Here is a 16,978-nt window from a genome sequence, read left to right on the forward strand (position 1 = left end):
CTTAAATTTATCCTCATATTTTCAAAATTTTAAATCTTAATAAAATGAACATTACTTATAGTACTTAAGACAAATTCCTTTGGAGACAAACTTCAGATTTTGAAAAATTAGAATATATCAATGGCATCCAATAATTTGTCTTTTTCAGATACTAATTCCTTATTATTAATAATGCTTACATCATACTTATAAGCCAGACAAAAAATTGTCAGCTAGCTTGGAAGTTGAGCTTAGTCCAGAAGTAAAAAGGTCAAAACAAAACATAAAAGTCATGAAAAGTCTATGTTTCTTATTTTAGGAAATAATAAATCAAAAGTAATGAAGTTATCCTGAATAGCATTATAATTACAAGGTGTGCCAACTTTGACATCCACTTATTTGCTTATTTGTAATTCAAATTCATCATCCATGTTGATGAAAAAAAAAAAAGGACTGGGTGCAAATCTGATCATCAGTAAAAGGCATTGTCAAAGATATCCACTGAGGAATCAGGAAATTTTTTCATTTAGCTCTGCTGCTCCCTAGTTGTGTGAAGTGGGCCAATTATGTCCCTTCTCTTGGCTTCATCTGAGGCAATGGGGGACCAATATGGAAAATGAGTCACATTTTTGGACAAGAGCAATAATGAGAATTTGTTTTGCTTGATTATGAAAAAAATAAAATGGAAAAAATAAATGATTTGTAATTTCATCAGAGTATTCCTTCCATCCCCAAATTGCTCTGGCTGATTACTCTGCAGTCAACTTGGTAATCTGACTCTCTTAACTTATCTAGGCTAGTGTTAGACAATAGACATATTCTTCTGGCAGTTCTTCCAATGATGACAATTATATTCTCTTGCATTTTTTTTTCTTTAAAGCCAATAAAGCACTTTTCCTCATAACAAACCAATGAGACAGGCAGTATAATGTATTAGACCTATCTTAGAGGTCTGAGAGACAATCTCAGAGAAGTGAAGCAACAACTTGCTTATGATCCAAGGGGTGGTATATATTAGAATGGAGATTCAAACCTCAGCTTCCTAGATTGATACCACTGTGAGCTGCACAAAATAATAATAGGGGCCTCGAGTGACATCCCCATTATTGGAGTTTTATTCAAGAAAAGACTGCCTCCCCACTTGTCAAGGATATCATAAAGAGGATGAAGGGATTCCTATGTAGATGTAAGTTGGACTACATGAACTCCAAAGTCCCTTCCAGCTATGTGATTCTGTGTTTCTACGCGGATATGTCTAAGAGTCTTTCTAGAATATGATGTCAAAATTATGATTTTATCTCTATGGGTAATCCCTCCACTAATTTAGAACAGAATCCCTTTATGCTGTAACTGATATATGCTGTGTAACTAAAACAATTCTTCTTTAGTTGGCCACTGTTGTGGAGATAATGATTCTTGCACTTGGATTGGCTGATCCTTGGAAAACAAATCTATATTCTACTTCAAATCCATTGCACCTATTCTTTGCACTGTGTAGTGCCTGCCATAACTTGTGCTCTGATAGTATAGCTTTTCATGAAAGCTTGGAGCAAGATTTTGGTAGAGGAAGGCATAAATTCTATGTGGAAAAATCCAGAATAAGTTTTTTATGTCTTAAAAGAAGAAATTCAATAAGTAAATACTTGAAATAGAGGAATACAAATTTGGAAGGAAAGAAAATTAAATGTCCTTATTTCTTTTAGATATTATTAGTTTTTTTAATAAGCACATTCTCTCCCCTTTTTTACAAATCTTGGTGGTATAAAGGAAGCTACTCTAACTCCTATGCTGCAAGGATTCCTCAGTGCATGGGTTTGGAATACTGCACTTCTGTTTTCAGGGACATGGAAGACATTCCAGGGCAACAATTAGCTACCAAGTCCTCCAGCACCATCTTTAGACCAACACCAGGAGGAAACTTTGGCTTCTCTGAGTGAGATCCTGATATTGCCTTTGTGGAAGCCATAAAGACTGAGTCAACTAATATGTCATGATGTTAACTTGGCAGCTAAAGAGTCACTGATAGAATCCATGGTATTACTTGAATCTGTGTAAATTTGGACTCACATTCAGGTTTTTTTTACTGACATTTAAAATCTAGATTTTAACATTAACTGGTAAGAAGCTTCAGCAAAACTGACAAAGTGTAGACATTACTGGTCAAAGTTGTGACTTATTTTCTTACTTATTCCAATGGGTCTTTGAATTACGATACAAAGATGGAAACATGATGGGCAGAATCTTTGCTGCATTGTCACTGATTAAACTCATAATATATTCATTATTCCAGTAATAGAGTGCCCGCTCTGCCACCTGAAAAATAAAGAAACACAATTTTTTCTATAATAAAGAGGTTTAAATCTGTAAATAACAAATTCACAACCTGAAAACAGGTATATATAGGCATATACCTCCTAATGTAATAAAATGGTTTCAACAAACTGGATGAAAAGATTTACAGCTGGAAGGGATATTTGAGATCATTTAGTGAAAAAATATAGGGAAATGTATACTGGGAAAAGAGCTAAAAGTAGAGTAAGAGCCACTTGATGAGAAGCTAAACACTTTTATCATACGAGATGTTCAGTCAAAGTAATATCATTACCAATTTACTGAGAAATGATGTTGGCCAATGAAACATTAAGTGGTGCATGGCTGTATTCTATTAAGTCATTTAAGACAAATATCCATTCATATTTGACCTTCTGTGGAAACCACACATGATTCTTGAACCTAGTAGCCTATGCCTAAGATGGTATTAGTCAAAACATATTATTCATTCAATAAATATACAATGAATATAGGTGGATGCAAAGTCCTGTGTAGGACACTTGTGGAGAATACCTTAATGTGCTTATAGTTCAATATACAAATAAAAAGCACATATAAGACAGAATGAGAAAAGTGCCATAAGATGCTATGGATGAAGTCCTGTAGGAGTTCAGAATGAACAATCACTTTTAATCATGAACTTAAAACCCCAAATGATTATATCCATATATAAATGCGATTCTGTATGTCATCCAGATAGGCACATGGGGCATACATGATCAAAGAACATTAAACTTCAAAAAAACAAAAACCAAAACCAACTCAGAGCAGTTGAATTTTGCAGCATTTAAGTAGGCAAGGATAGAAGATGAGCCTGCAGGTAAGACTTCATTAGAGTAAGAACTAAAAGTCATATGGTTTGAAATGCAGGAAAAGACCTGTTATTTTTCTTGCATTTTAAGCATCTCTCCCATAAAGTCCTATTGTAATGCTTCACTGTGGCATGGAGATGACCTAGATCCTCAAAGATGCACCTATTGCACAGAGGCTCTGGCAGGTTCCATTATCCTCCAGAGGTTTCTAGTATAGTACTGGCAACTGGCAACTAGCAGTCCAAGAGCTGTACTCGGGGACTATGGCAGCCCACAGTACAGTGGAAAATACAATGTAGCTCTCAGTCCTATAAAGGCTTTTCTGTTTTTGCTACCACAGTGGGAGCGTGGTAGAAAAGGGAGCAAAAGGTGCTAAGAATTAACCAGTTTTCTGTCTATAAATATTGATTCAGCTGCAGATACCCTGAACAAGAGGTAATGGTAGCCTGGCACTTGATGAGGAAGAGCTGAATCATATCACTTTTTTTAAAACCCTGGTCTTCTGTCTTGGAATCAAGACCAGAATTGGTTCCAAGGCAGAAGAGTGGTAAGGATCAATTGACTTGCTCAGGGTCACAGAGTTAGGAAGTACCTGAGGCCACATTTGAACCCAGTACTTCTTGTCTCTAGGCCTGGCTCTCTACTACCTACCTGGCTGTCCCATCATATCATTCTTGACACCAAAAGATAAATGAACGGAAAGACAAATAACAGAGCTAGAAGGGGTGGTTTTACAGACCATTCAAGGACAACAAGAAACATCATTTTACAAGATACCATGTCATCGCAAATATACTTGCAGAGTTATCACCATGAAGATTCAACATATGCTGTAATTATTTGTTGTATAGGTTGAGGAAGAGAAGTTTTACGAAGAACTCATTAGAATTCTCTGAATTAAATCAAGATGTATTTAATGCTCAGTGATATCAATGGAAAGATGAGAACAAGGAGAATGTAAAAAAAAATTGTTTTTAGTTCATAGTTTGAGAGTAAAAAACAAGAGATGTGAGAGGCTTATAGATTACCCAGAAGAGTCACACCTGTACACTAGGAATCCCTTTTTTTTAATTTTAAAAAACAGAGTGAGGAGGTACTAGATATGGGGAGCACCAAATAACATTACCACAAAACTCCCCCCCCAAACTAACATCTGGAAAATGGCTGGCCACCATGAGAGAGTTATTTCTAGATCATTTGCTTGTATACACATAAGAAACTGATTTGTCAGAGCATATATAAAAATCAACACCAAAGGGGACAGATCAATGGAGGTCCTGGGTTCAAGTCTGACCTCAGACACGTCCTAGCTGTGTGACCCTGTGCAAGTCACTCAATCACCAATACTTAGCCCTTACTGCTCTTCTGCCTTGTAACCAATACACAGTATTGACTCCAAGACGGAAGGTAAGGGTTTAAAAATATAAAAATCAAACCAAACTAGAAGAAAATGAGAAGATATGGTATACAACTGTCCCTCCAATCTGATTTTTAAAAGTGGGAAACAGAAAAATAACAGACATTAACACAGACCATTACCATGTACTATCAAAGCTTAATTGTTGTAAATGGATCACCACAAGGAGACAAACAGAGCACAGAAGCTGCCTCAGCATATGCACAATTTTCTTGCCATACAGAAAGATGTTAGCAATCAGGGTGCAATGCAGGTTTAAAATATAAGCTTGTTTGGTTACTCATGGAGGGAGCTAATGAAGAAATTTGTTTGTATGACTATGCGGCTTTGTAATATGTTGTCTTCTCATTGGGTGGGAGAGGGATTATGAAGAAAGACACAATTTGGAACTTAAAAAAAGAACAAAAAACAGTCTCTGCTTAAAAAAATAAAAACTAAAAACAAAGCAAAACATAGAGGTGGCTAAGCGTATGTAACTGCATATGCTATCTTGATTCTATATCTGGTGACTCGTTTATTTTTCTTTCTTTTTTTTTATTCTGTTATAACAGATGTCTCTGGTTTTGTGGAAGAGAGGGATATGTTTGGAAAATGAAGGTCAAGTTGAAACAAAGATATCAATAAAAAGTTTTAAGAATCTTAGAATAGTTACAATTTATGAATGGTATTGACATAAAACAGAATGAGGCAGTGGAGGAAAAAACCCTAAATTTATGGAAAGCTCTTTAAGAGATTCACTTAACTCAGATTATCCTAAGGCCTTTAAACTGCTGTCAAATCTTTTCATATATCCTCACACCTTCCATGGCTTTCCTCCCCCTACCCTTTCATCTGAGAACCTGGTCTCATATTTTATTGAAAAAATTGAGGCCCTTTACTGAGCTCTCCTCATCTCACTACCTTCTTCAACACCATATCACAGGCAGCTGTGGTCAGCTCAGTTATTAGAGCTCTGGACCTGGAGTCAGGAAGAACTGAGTTCAAATACAGCCTCAGATACTTTCTAGTTATGTGACCCCACTGGGCAAGTCAGTGTACTTAGGTTTCCTCATTTGTAAAATAAAGATAACAGCATCTTCTTCCCAGGGTTGTTGTGAAGATTAAATAAGATATTTGTAAGATCTTTTGTAAAGCTTAAAGTGCTATATATTGTTATCATTATCACATGAAGAGGTGGCTCCTCTCGTTACAAAGGCAAAACCCTTCTACTTGTGCAACTGATTCCAACTGCTGCAGTAGATTGCCCTCTCAAATTGTGTCCACTCTCACTTGTGTTGAATCTTTTTTTGTTCACTGGTTGCTTTTCTACTGCCTACAAATATGCCTATTCTCAAAGTTCTTGAGAAGGCTGGCTTCTTTTTAACTCTCCATACTCTGGTTTCTGACCTCATCATTCATTTGGCACTGCTCTTTTCAAAGTTACAAATGATCTTTCTTTCTGTTTTTCTTTCTTAAAACCTTACCTTCCACCTTAGAATCAATACTATGTATTGGTTCCAAGGGAGAAGAGTGTGTAAGGGCTAGGCAATGGGGATTAAGTGACTTGCTCAGGGTCACACAGCTGGGAAGTGTCTGAGGCCACATTTGAACCTAGGACCTCCTGTCTCTAGGCCTGGCTCTCAGTCCACTGAGCTACGCACCTGTCCCCATTCCCAATGACTTCTTAACTGACAAATCTAAGGGCTTTTAAAAAAATTAACAACCAGAAAAAACAAAAACCATTGCCTTCTGTCTTAGGATTGATTCTAACACAGAAGAATAGCAAGGGCTAAGCAGAGTTAAGTTGACTTGTGCAGGTCACATCACTAAGAAGTCTCTGAAGTCACATTTGAACCCAGGTCTGGTGCTCTATTCCTAAGAGTCTTTTTTTCAGTCCTCATCCTTGACCTCTCTGTAAGTCTTTGACTTTGATTATCCTTTTATTTTATCCTTTTCTCCTTGATACTCTTCTTTCTAAGTTTAAACGGCATTATTATTTCCTGGTTCTCTTCCTACCTGTATTCCTTATTTTCATTTGCTGATTTTCATTCAGGTAGCACCCACTAATTGTGGGTATTCCCTGCTAATCCTCTTCTTGAAACTATTTCACTAGGTGAAAACATCAGCTATTTTCATTCAATATTCATACTGATGATTATCATCATATCTACTTATCTGGGCCTACCCCCTCTTCTAACCTTCTGATTTCCATCTCCAATCGACAATTTGACATCTCAAACTGGATTTCCTGTAGACAGTTTAAACACAACATGGCTCAAATCAAACATTATTCTTTTCAAACCCCTCTCTCCCAACTTTAAGGCTTTACTATCACTGTTGAGGGCACCACTTTCCTCCTAGTTACCCAAGCTTTTGAAACCCAAATTTCATCAGACTCCTCATTCTCTCCACCACCCTTAAATACAATCTATTGCCAAATTCTGTCAATCTTACCTCCATAACATTTCTCATATACACTCCTTTCTTTGCTCTGACACTGCCAAAAACCCTGGTACAGACCCTCATTGCTTTGCTCCTAGACTACTGCAATAGCCTGTTGGTTGTTCTCCCTGTTTCAAGTCTTGTTTGACCTCTACTCAGTTATCAAATTAATTTTTCCAAAACACAGGTTTGAGCACGTCATCTCTATCCTGTACCTCCCCAAGCCCCACTTCAGTAAACTATAGTAATTCCTTATTACTTCTGGGATAAAATAAAAAAAATTCTATGGTACTCAAAGCTCTTTATAATCTGGCCCTTTCCTATATTTCCAGTCTTATTATACCTTACTCTCCCCAACATTCTCTTCAATCCAGTGACATCAGTCTCCTTGCTGATCTTTTGATAAGACAATCTGTATCTGGACTCTGGGCATTTTATTTTATATTCTACATGCCTGTCATATTCTCCCTCATTTCTACTTCCTTGATTAAGTCCCAGTTAAAATTTCAAATTCTATGAAAAGCTTTTTACTGACCCCCCTTAATGCCTTCCCTCTATTATTTGCCATTTGCCTTATTTATTGGCTCCTTGAGATCAATGACTATCTTTTGCCTTTTTTGGGGGGGTGTTCCCAGCTCTTAGCACATTGACTAAAAAATGAAAAAAAATATATAATATTTTTCTGAAAAACTCTTTTCTCCATTAGTGATAGTGGATTCACTGCATTTGGACACTAACATCACAGTCCTTTATGTACTGTAGTTAGCAATAGAATGATAGTAAAGAAAATAAAGACAGGATGAATAGGTGATCTAGATCTACTATACAGAGAGAAAGTCTATTCTAAAGGAAATGCAATTTTGAGGGCACTAAGGGATCAAGTTTCAATATATCTGAGTGAGGGTAAGGACATCAAGTTCTTGGGGAAAAAAAAAGAACTTATTAACTGCCTCCCTGCCAAAAGATGATTGAGAAGATGTCAATAACTATCGACCCATACGCTTACCTGCCCATTTTTTTTACAGCGTTTTTATAAGAATAGTCTAGATACTTGCTGAAAGCATCTTTGATGAAGATATAAGGGAATAGGCAGGCTTTTGCAAAAGGGCAGCTCATATTTGTATAGTAACCTAATTGACTAAAAGATGTAAAGAGCACAAGATCTTACTCTGTTTGCTTGTTTCCTCTAAAAAAGCATCTGATTCAGCCTCTGATGATACCAAGTGAGAATTTTAAAGGAGACATAGATTTGCAAAAGGTATTTGCTACTGTCTTGCAGTCTAGAATAAAGTCAAAATTGAGGTTTATATATATGTGTCAGTAAAATGTTTTACTAAGTTTTATCAAGCACATTTTATTAAAATTTTACTACTAGGTCAAGCCAAGAACCATACTAAAAAATAATGTGGTTAGAAATATACACTGAAACAAATTCTCTTTTTCCTTGTATAAAACAAGGTAATTTGTTAGATAATTTGATAAGTAGATAAATTTAAATTAAGTTGAATGCCTCTCAAACTTTCCAGGTCTAAGAGAACAAACCTTATTAGATAAATTAGTTTGGTGATCAATTATTATTAAATATCTACTCTGGCTAAGGTATTGTGCTAGATATTGGGGATTCAGAGACAAAAATGGGAGGTTCCTTGCTCTCATGATGAACTTAGACAATACTGGAAAAAAAACACCAAACAGATCTGTCAGCATTTTGAAAGTGGAACCATCATACCTGGCTTTTCCTTAGCTACATATGTGCCAAATGAAGATTTAAAAATGGTATTTAAGAATAACATAGGAAGGACAACTGGTCCATATCAAGCATACATTAGAGGAAAATCATGCTTAAGGTGACAGAATTTTGACGTTTATTCAGGGACTGATTTTATAGATTCAGTCACTCAAGAGTTTGGCTTATCAATTCACACAAGGAAAAAATAAATGGATAAGAAATGGCTATTTTCCAGACTAAGATTTGCAGGAGGATGGATAGACCACTGTGTATGTAGATAGATATTAGAGGTGGATAATTTTATACACAGTACTTTTGACAATTCCAAATTATTCCCTGAATCAAAAAATTACCTGTTAGACACAGCAATTTAGAAATGATGTTTTAAGACTATGATTGATGGAATACCCCATACTATGAATAATCAAAATTGTGGCTGCCCCAAAGGGTAAGAGAAAGACTATGGTGCCTTGGCTATTAAATAGGTGGTAGCATATTACCAACGGCAACCTGCACAGAAAAAGTGGCATAAAATGTATCAGCTAAGACATGTATGATCAGAAAAGATCATTTGGTCATATGGGTCAGAGGGATCAGAGGGACAGCTCAAGTGTTTCTTTTAAAAAAATCAAATGTCATATCTATTGTGTAAAAAGCCAAGAAGAACACTTCCAAAATTTTGGGTACACTCAGAGGAATTTGGGGATGCGATGGACAAGAATAGGTATCATAATGACTACTCAATCTAAAATTCATTTTACACATTTAGGTCTGAAAAGGACCTCAAAGTCATTTAGTCCATTTAATTTTTTAGAGATTTGGAAAATGAGGCTCAGAGAAGTTAAGTGACTCCAAATGCAGCATACCATTTGTACCAAGATGCTTGTGATCAGGTTAATTTAGGCCTTTATCATCTTTCACCATAATTGATTTCCATACCCAAGAATTCCTTTCTTATTCATTTATATCCACCTGATTAATTGCCACAGAGAGCCATTTCTGGTAGTTTCATTTCCCTGCTTAAAAACCTCCAATAGCTCCTCATTGTTCAATGAATCCAATTTCCATCCAAGTTCCTTAGCCTGATATTTAAAGCCTTCCATAATTTGGCCTCATCTTCTTTATTTCTCTGCAACATGTACATAATAGCCTTCAAACTTGACTACTTTGTATTCTCTGAGCACAGTATGCATGTTCTAGCCTTGCATTAAAGAAAAACAAAAAAATCCTCACCTTAGTATTAATTCTAAGACAGAAGAGCAACAAGGCCTGGGCACTTGGAGTTGCATCTTGCCCAGGGTCACAAAGCTAGAAAATGAGGCTACATTTGAACCCAAGCCTTCTCAACTGCAGGCCTGGCAAGCCATTCACTGTCAACCTAGTTGTCCCCTGCTCTGTAACTTTACCTCTCACCCTCCCTACCCAACTCCTCTATCTTTGTCTGTTGGAAGACCAACCCTTTTCAGACCAATTAAAAGGCTATCTCTTCTATGAAATGTTCTTAGATAACTCCAGCAGAAACTGATCTCTACATGCATGGAAGCATTTCTCTGACTACTCTTGGGGCACTTGCTGTTATTTTTTTAAACCCATACCTTATGTTTTCTAATCAATTATAAGTATTGGTTCCAACAAAGAAGAGTGGTAAGGGCTAGGCAATTGAGGTTAAGTCACTTGCCTAAGGTCACACAGCTAGGAAGTGACTGAGGCCAGATATTACTTCAGGACCTCCTATCTTTAGGCCTGGCTCTCTATCCACTGAAGCAACTAGCCGCTCTGTACTTGCTTTCAAATACTAGTTTTCAAGGATGTGTCTTATCCTTCCTGTCAGACTGCATTTTACATAGCACCTATCACATGGTAAGCAAACAACAGATACTTTAAAAATTAATTAAAAGGATAGTTAATAGTATAAAGTGTTAAATGCTATGTGTCCTAGTTTCTCTCTTGCTCCGGTCCTCACATGCCTTTTGGACATTTCAAACCAGTACACCCTAAGTTAGAGGTGTCAGACTTGTTGCAATTCCCCCTCCCCTTCATCCCCACCCTGCTATAGAGTATGTGGCACAACCAGATCAAAATGTAATAAATAAATAAAAAAACCAATGCAATACAGATAACACTAAACTTCTGGTTTTCTAAATCTGCAGGGATCATCTTTTTAAGTCATCCTCAATGTTCCATTCTCACTCTGTCCTATATATATAGGCAATCTACTCTTAAATCTTATATATATATGTATATACATACATATATATATATATATATATATATATATATATATATATATATATATATATATATAAACAAACATAAACTCAGAGAGCCTAGTTTAAGCCCCTATCACTTCTCTCTGGACTACTATGATAGCACCCCAACTAGTCTCCTTGCCTTATATCTCCCTCTCCATTCTAAACCATTCTCTGGTTCAGGTACCAAAGGTGCAGGTCTCTCTCTGTAAATCCCCCTACTCAAAACTCTAGTGGCTCCCTATCATTTCCAGGATCAAGTTTTTAAGTCCTCAGTATTGCATATAAAGCCCATCACAAGCTGGCTTTTTTGAACCTGGAATGAGTCTTGGAAATCATCTTACAATTCTCTCATTTTATGAATATGAAATTGATTCTTGAAGAGTTTTAGTAACTTGCCTAGTAGTAAGCAGCCCTGGTCAAGATTTAAACTTAAATCTCTTGAAGTCATATCTCAGTCTCTTTCCTGCTTCATTCCACTCTTTCATCATTATTGATCTTTAAGAAAAATTTCAGTGAAGTGGAAGGAGTCAAAGTCAAAATGTAAGGGCTGAAGAAGGCATAGAGAAAACATGGCGAGGCTCAGAAATGAATCACACATTATAGGAATATGTAATGAAAGGAAGGATTAAAGGGAGACAAGGTAATTGGGGAAACTTTTTTAGAGGACATAAAGACCTGCTTATGTCTAAAAGCAGAAGGGAAGGCGCCTGTACAAAGGAAGAGGCTGAAGATGTTAAAGAGGGAAGGGATAAATGTGGTAAAGTCTCACTGGAAAAGAGAAGTACGATTTAGAGAACAAAGCCAATCGCATTGTAACCACATAGTTTAAAATATTATACTATGTGCTATGGAAGTAGCACTTTACACGAAGATAATACTGGTGTTAGAAGTTAACAATAATTCTGTCTACTTTAATTAAAATTTTAAAAATAGGGGAGGAGCAGTTTGAAATGGTGACACAAAGTATACTATTATATTTTGTAGCATGACTAGTTAGAAAGCAAGTGAATATTTATTAATTTGCGTTTTACACTGAACAACTTTGACACTGTAGCAAAGTTTTGTGCACCAATTTTCAAGGTATAGCTTTCAAAATAAAACAAAACAAAACAAAACCTAATGTTATAGAGTTAGTTATTCATTTTGCTGCTCCCCTCCCCCAACAATACACACCTGGAAATGTGGGCTGGAAACACATTTGGCTAGTTGTCTGAAAAGAGGTTCCATGACCTTTACAAATTCAGATGGTTCAATAACATCTAAAATTTCCTCTAATTCATTTAAGAACATGACTTCTTTTGGGCTGTGAGTCTTTGGCCAGTATTTGAGAAGTGCCATCACCACCTAGGAAAAGAAAAATCACATCAAAATTCTGTACATCCAAGGCCCTTCAATTCTTGATCTATGGACTTTTTCCAATTCATTCTAAAAATTCCTGGTTTGTATAAACAAATTAAAACAAAGGTTTTGCTTGCTTGTAAAAAGAGGTATGATAAAGTGTAAAAACACCTAGCCTCTTAAAATTGGGGAATGTTACTTTACACTTCATTCAAATCCATGTTTTAAGTTTATGTAACCTACTCTTCCTAGTTAAACATTGTCTCAAGGTTGGTTTTCTGAATAAATTTTGAAAAGGAAATAAAATAGGTGGTCAGGAGTAAGAAAGGATAAAGGGAACTGAGGTGACTAAAAATAGATTAATATGGTTGATGTAATACACTAGTTTATTTGTGGACTGGACCAGCTACAAAATTTTTAGTGACACATGAAAGCACGTCCTTTGTGTCCTTTGTATCATTCCCAAATCTCTGTGCCATTATTCAGAGTGATGAATGTCTGGACTTAGTTTTGAAAAATTTCTGTACTTTTAGAAGCTTTTCTTCTGCAAAGCAAATAGTTGTTTACTTGTAATTCTAGTTGTGAAATTTTGTATATTTACTATTTTAAAAAAAGTATTCACATGAGTCAATATAAGATGACTCCCTATTTCCCATCTCAAACTTACAATTTGGGGAAAAAACTCAGATGACAATGATAACAACAAAAAACTCAAGTTCCCTTAGTTTTTCATTTTATTAAGTAATTCTTTCACAACACCCCTGTGAAGGTGTTACAAGTACTATTTGTCTCTAGCTTACCTGAGGAAATAGAGGCTTATATTTCAGTGAGGTGAGAAGGTACACACCAGTTAGTGAGTGCTAGGAGCCATCAATCAAACTCAGGTCTTCTGATTCTGAGTCTAGGTACCTTTCCACCATGTTATCCTGCCTCCCTGTATATAAAAATTACTTTACACCTACTTTTCCTTTTTTTCACTTATATAATATAGTTCTACTGGTTGAAAAGGGGAAAAAGTCAATCTCTGAGTTGTAAAACAGAAATTGGCTCTGACATTAAATTTTTCTTAAAAAGGTTCTACTTTCTGATAGAGCTGCATAGCTGAATAGCCTGCAAAGCTATTTTAGGATTTATATGAAGGAATCAGAACCTAGACAACCTGGATTCCTGTGTTAAACAACTCTAAGCTATTTCTGCAAGTTCAGAATGCAACAGTATTTTTCTGAGGAAAGTGAGTTGCTCAGGGAATGCTAATTCTGATCAACAATGGCTATTTACTTTTGAGCACAATTCAAGAAATTAAACTTTTCTATAAGGACTAAATTTCTTAGTTAATTTCCTTGGAAATAACCCTTCTGAAAGTCAAGCTTATTAATGGTTCTGAGACCTAAATTTGGAGAATTGAGGTCAGGGGGTGGTTTGAGGCTTGTGGTTTGTCTGGCTTTAGCATTTTCCCTTTAACTTGGCATGTAGTGGAAAAGGGGATAGGTAGGAAACTTGTTATACTGAAGTACTTGACTCAAAAATTCTATGTTGGCCAGGTTTGCTCAAAGACAAAGGGATGAGAACTATATATCTCACTTTTGTAGAATTTATTTTAAGAGAGGTTAAATATTTTTTTAGAAGTGCTGCCTTTAAATTTTGTTTTTTTGTATATGGACCCAGAAATCGTTTAAGGTGTGGCAAACATTTTATAAGAGTTGAGTAATAATGTAATGCTATTGTTTAACCTGAACATTTAAAAAATTAATTAACAGTAAAAGAAATAAACACCCCATTTCAGGAGAAAAGCTATCTCAAGAAAACATTTAATTGTAAGACTGAACTTATAACTTCACTGTACTTTTGTCAATGTTTAACAGAATGCCTAAGTACATAACAGCCTATACTTTAATATTATCACTTAAACAAGTAATTTGAAAAGAAGCTAAAAATCCTTTGGCTATTTCCAAATACCTCAAAGTGGAAAACGTATAGAGATATAATGTAGTATGGCTTTCCACAGATATACCAGTAAGATTAGAATACTATAATCCACTTTACTTTTTTCTAGATGACTATAGTTCAAACAGAACTTCAGGAATTAGAGATTTTTTTCCTCTGTGACTTTATAATTTTCTTTAGAATTTACCATAATGCTTTGAACTCTATTCTATTTCAAGACATAATTTCATGCCTACTTTCAATGGAAATGATATTCAAATAATATTAAGTGAATTAACAAAAGTGCCCTAATAACAAATGTAATTTTTGTTTTTACTTCATAACAGTTCTACATCAGACCTGATTCCATCTGTGAAGAGAGTTGGTAGTGAGGAACTTCCTTTATTCATGAAGACTGGTACCTTCTCTGCTGTATGGAGCACAGAGAGAAAAGAGACTATCTCTTCCAAAGTCACATGGTCAAAATGTATCAGAAGAGGGACTAAACTAATAATTCAGGTCTGCCTAATGAGGTTAATTCTCTATCTACTACACCCTGCTGCCACTTAATAACAAGTACATTGATGGTAAATTGAAAAATCTTCCAATGTGCTTTTGGGGGACATAATTAGTACTGAGTCTTGACAACTAATAGAACTATCTTTGCAATGCTCATAGTTTTAATTTAATTTCTGGACAGAAAAAGACTATAACAATGAAATCTCTTTGAGTCTGATTTGGAGAATACCTTGAAAATACTGAAATCAGGTTATGCCACACTGAAAAAAAAAAAGAGGTTTTAAAAAAAGCACTTTATGTCAATAACACAGCTGCGTTTCCACCATCAAAACATGTCTTCAGTTTAATTAAGGAGGATAAAAATAATGTATCCTCTACATGGCATTCAGTACCTCAACTGTGCTTGATGTTGAAGTCTGATAAGATTTGATACAATTCCTTTGGGGCTTCCAAAGTCTCAGACAGAAATATGGTAGATAGTTCCTGGGAATCCTATGGTGGAGAATGCAGAGTAAAGGTCACTCCTTAAGATGGTTGGAGGCAGAGATTAAGTCAGCCCAGTGCTCTACTTCACCTGGTTTCTGAGCACATTACCTCAGCAGAATTTTTTGTTATTGTTTGTTGGTGTCGGATGGAGGATGATCAAGAGCTTTCTGTTATATTGTGAGAAATTTGAGAGGATCCAAGCATGGAAATTATAATTCTTATGGGTGATATAGGTTGCAATCAAGTAACCTGAGAGTAAGTCAGTATTGTCAAGTCAGTGTTTGAACTTCTCTCAGTTGACCTGACAAAAATCTCTGTATTATGAATTTTTGACATTTTTTTCTACATTAAAGTTGGTACTTTAATAGTGAAGTAGTAGAAGATAGTTATTAGAATATAAAGTATCAATCCTATTTATTTTAAATTGCTGACTATTTAAAAAAAATCACACCTTTCTGAGTGGTGTCTAAAATATACAATTCCTAAATTTAAAGCCATAACCTAAAATTATAATGAAAAAGCACATAAAAACAGAGAATCCAACTAACAATTGCTAACAGTTGTGACTGTGAAACAATAATCACAAAACAGATAAGAGTAGGACTCTTACCTCCCTCTACTTCCCAGTTCTGTACATAGATTTGAGGGTGGTTGTTAACTTGGATAGGAAGAAATTACATTTAACTGAACCTTTAATTATGAATTAAAAAAAATTTTTTTTTCTAAAAAGTGATAGGCAGACTTCATTAAACTGCCAAAAGGGTCCATGACACAAAAAAAGGTTATGTATCCCTGGGACTAAAAGTCTATTTGCTTATAACAGCATTTCAGACATTTCATTTTTATACCATGCTTTACTCTGGTCATTTGTAGAAAATATCAAAGTACTTAACAATGGGATTAAATTGTACATACTTTAATGAAGTTAAAGTACATTGAGCTCAAGAGAAAAAAAAGAACTAGTTAAAATTTAAGACAGGAGAAAATATTTTAAAATTATAACAAATGCTTATTGCTACAGAACTAATTACTTTAGTCAAATGACTTATCTTTTAAAACCTATATATGATTGGACCTTATAGTCTAGATAGAAATAAATGGATGGGCAAAGCTTATTTATCAAATGATAATACTTGTACATTTTGTTAACAAACCCACACTGTTAATGTTTACATTTAGCAAAATATAAATATTTTCACAGTAAAATTATGAATTTGACCAAAATAAAATAATATACTTACTGGTTCAGTAAGTGTGCTGTCCTTTTCTAAAAATTGAACTACACAGTATGCCAGCTAAATAGGTTAAGAGAGAAAAGATATATTAATATTTCACTCTTTGATAGCAGCATCACCTACATTACCTTCCTGGTATTATTTTCTAACTCTTTTTATTTAGAAAGTTGTTTACAAATGGGGAAGACACTAGAAGCCCAAATTGTACACTACACTATGTATACTACTTCAAAAAGTGATTGTTCCTAGTAAATCCTAGTATTATTCATTCTACAAAAATTTATTGAAAGCCTACTATGTACAAGTCTCTGTGGGGAAAATATAAAGAGCAATGAAGATACTACCCCTGCTTAAGGAACTTGCAATCTACTAGTGGTCTTAAGACAGGTACACAAATCATTTTGTAATGTTCCATTCCTGTAGATTACTGTAATCATAATGTTTTTGGATGGAAACAAGATCAAGATTTTGTTTCTTGAAAAGTGACACTTCAGTATCAAGAAAGATTGAAGTGTGATTTCATTTTCAAGCATTCG

At 35.2% G+C, this 16,978-nt stretch overlaps 1 protein-coding gene across 11 annotated transcripts in view; it reads right to left on the reverse strand.

Moving 5' to 3' along the window:
• PPP2R5C (protein phosphatase 2 regulatory subunit B'gamma) overlaps window positions 1–16,978 on the reverse strand; it is a 219,947-nt gene that overhangs the window by 14,514 nt on the left and 188,455 nt on the right. For 9 of the 11 annotated variants that reach the window (XM_007473570.3, XM_007473568.3, XM_056811260.1 and 6 more), the window contains 3 exons: window positions 16,449–16,502; window positions 12,115–12,285; window positions 2,165–2,292 (listed from right to left, as the gene is read on the reverse strand). In XM_007473570.3, coding sequence (XP_007473632.1) covers window positions 2,165–2,292; window positions 12,115–12,285; window positions 16,449–16,502 — 353 coding nt within the window. The remainder of the gene's footprint in view (window positions 1–2,164; window positions 2,293–12,114; window positions 12,286–16,448; window positions 16,503–16,978) is intronic. The other 2 variants (XM_056811259.1, XM_056811261.1) reach the window with 1 other exon arrangement.

Source organism: Monodelphis domestica, chromosome 1 (assembly GCF_027887165.1).
Source record: "Monodelphis domestica isolate mMonDom1 chromosome 1, mMonDom1.pri, whole genome shotgun sequence".
Taxonomy (NCBI): Eukaryota; Metazoa; Chordata; class Mammalia; order Didelphimorphia; family Didelphidae; genus Monodelphis; species Monodelphis domestica.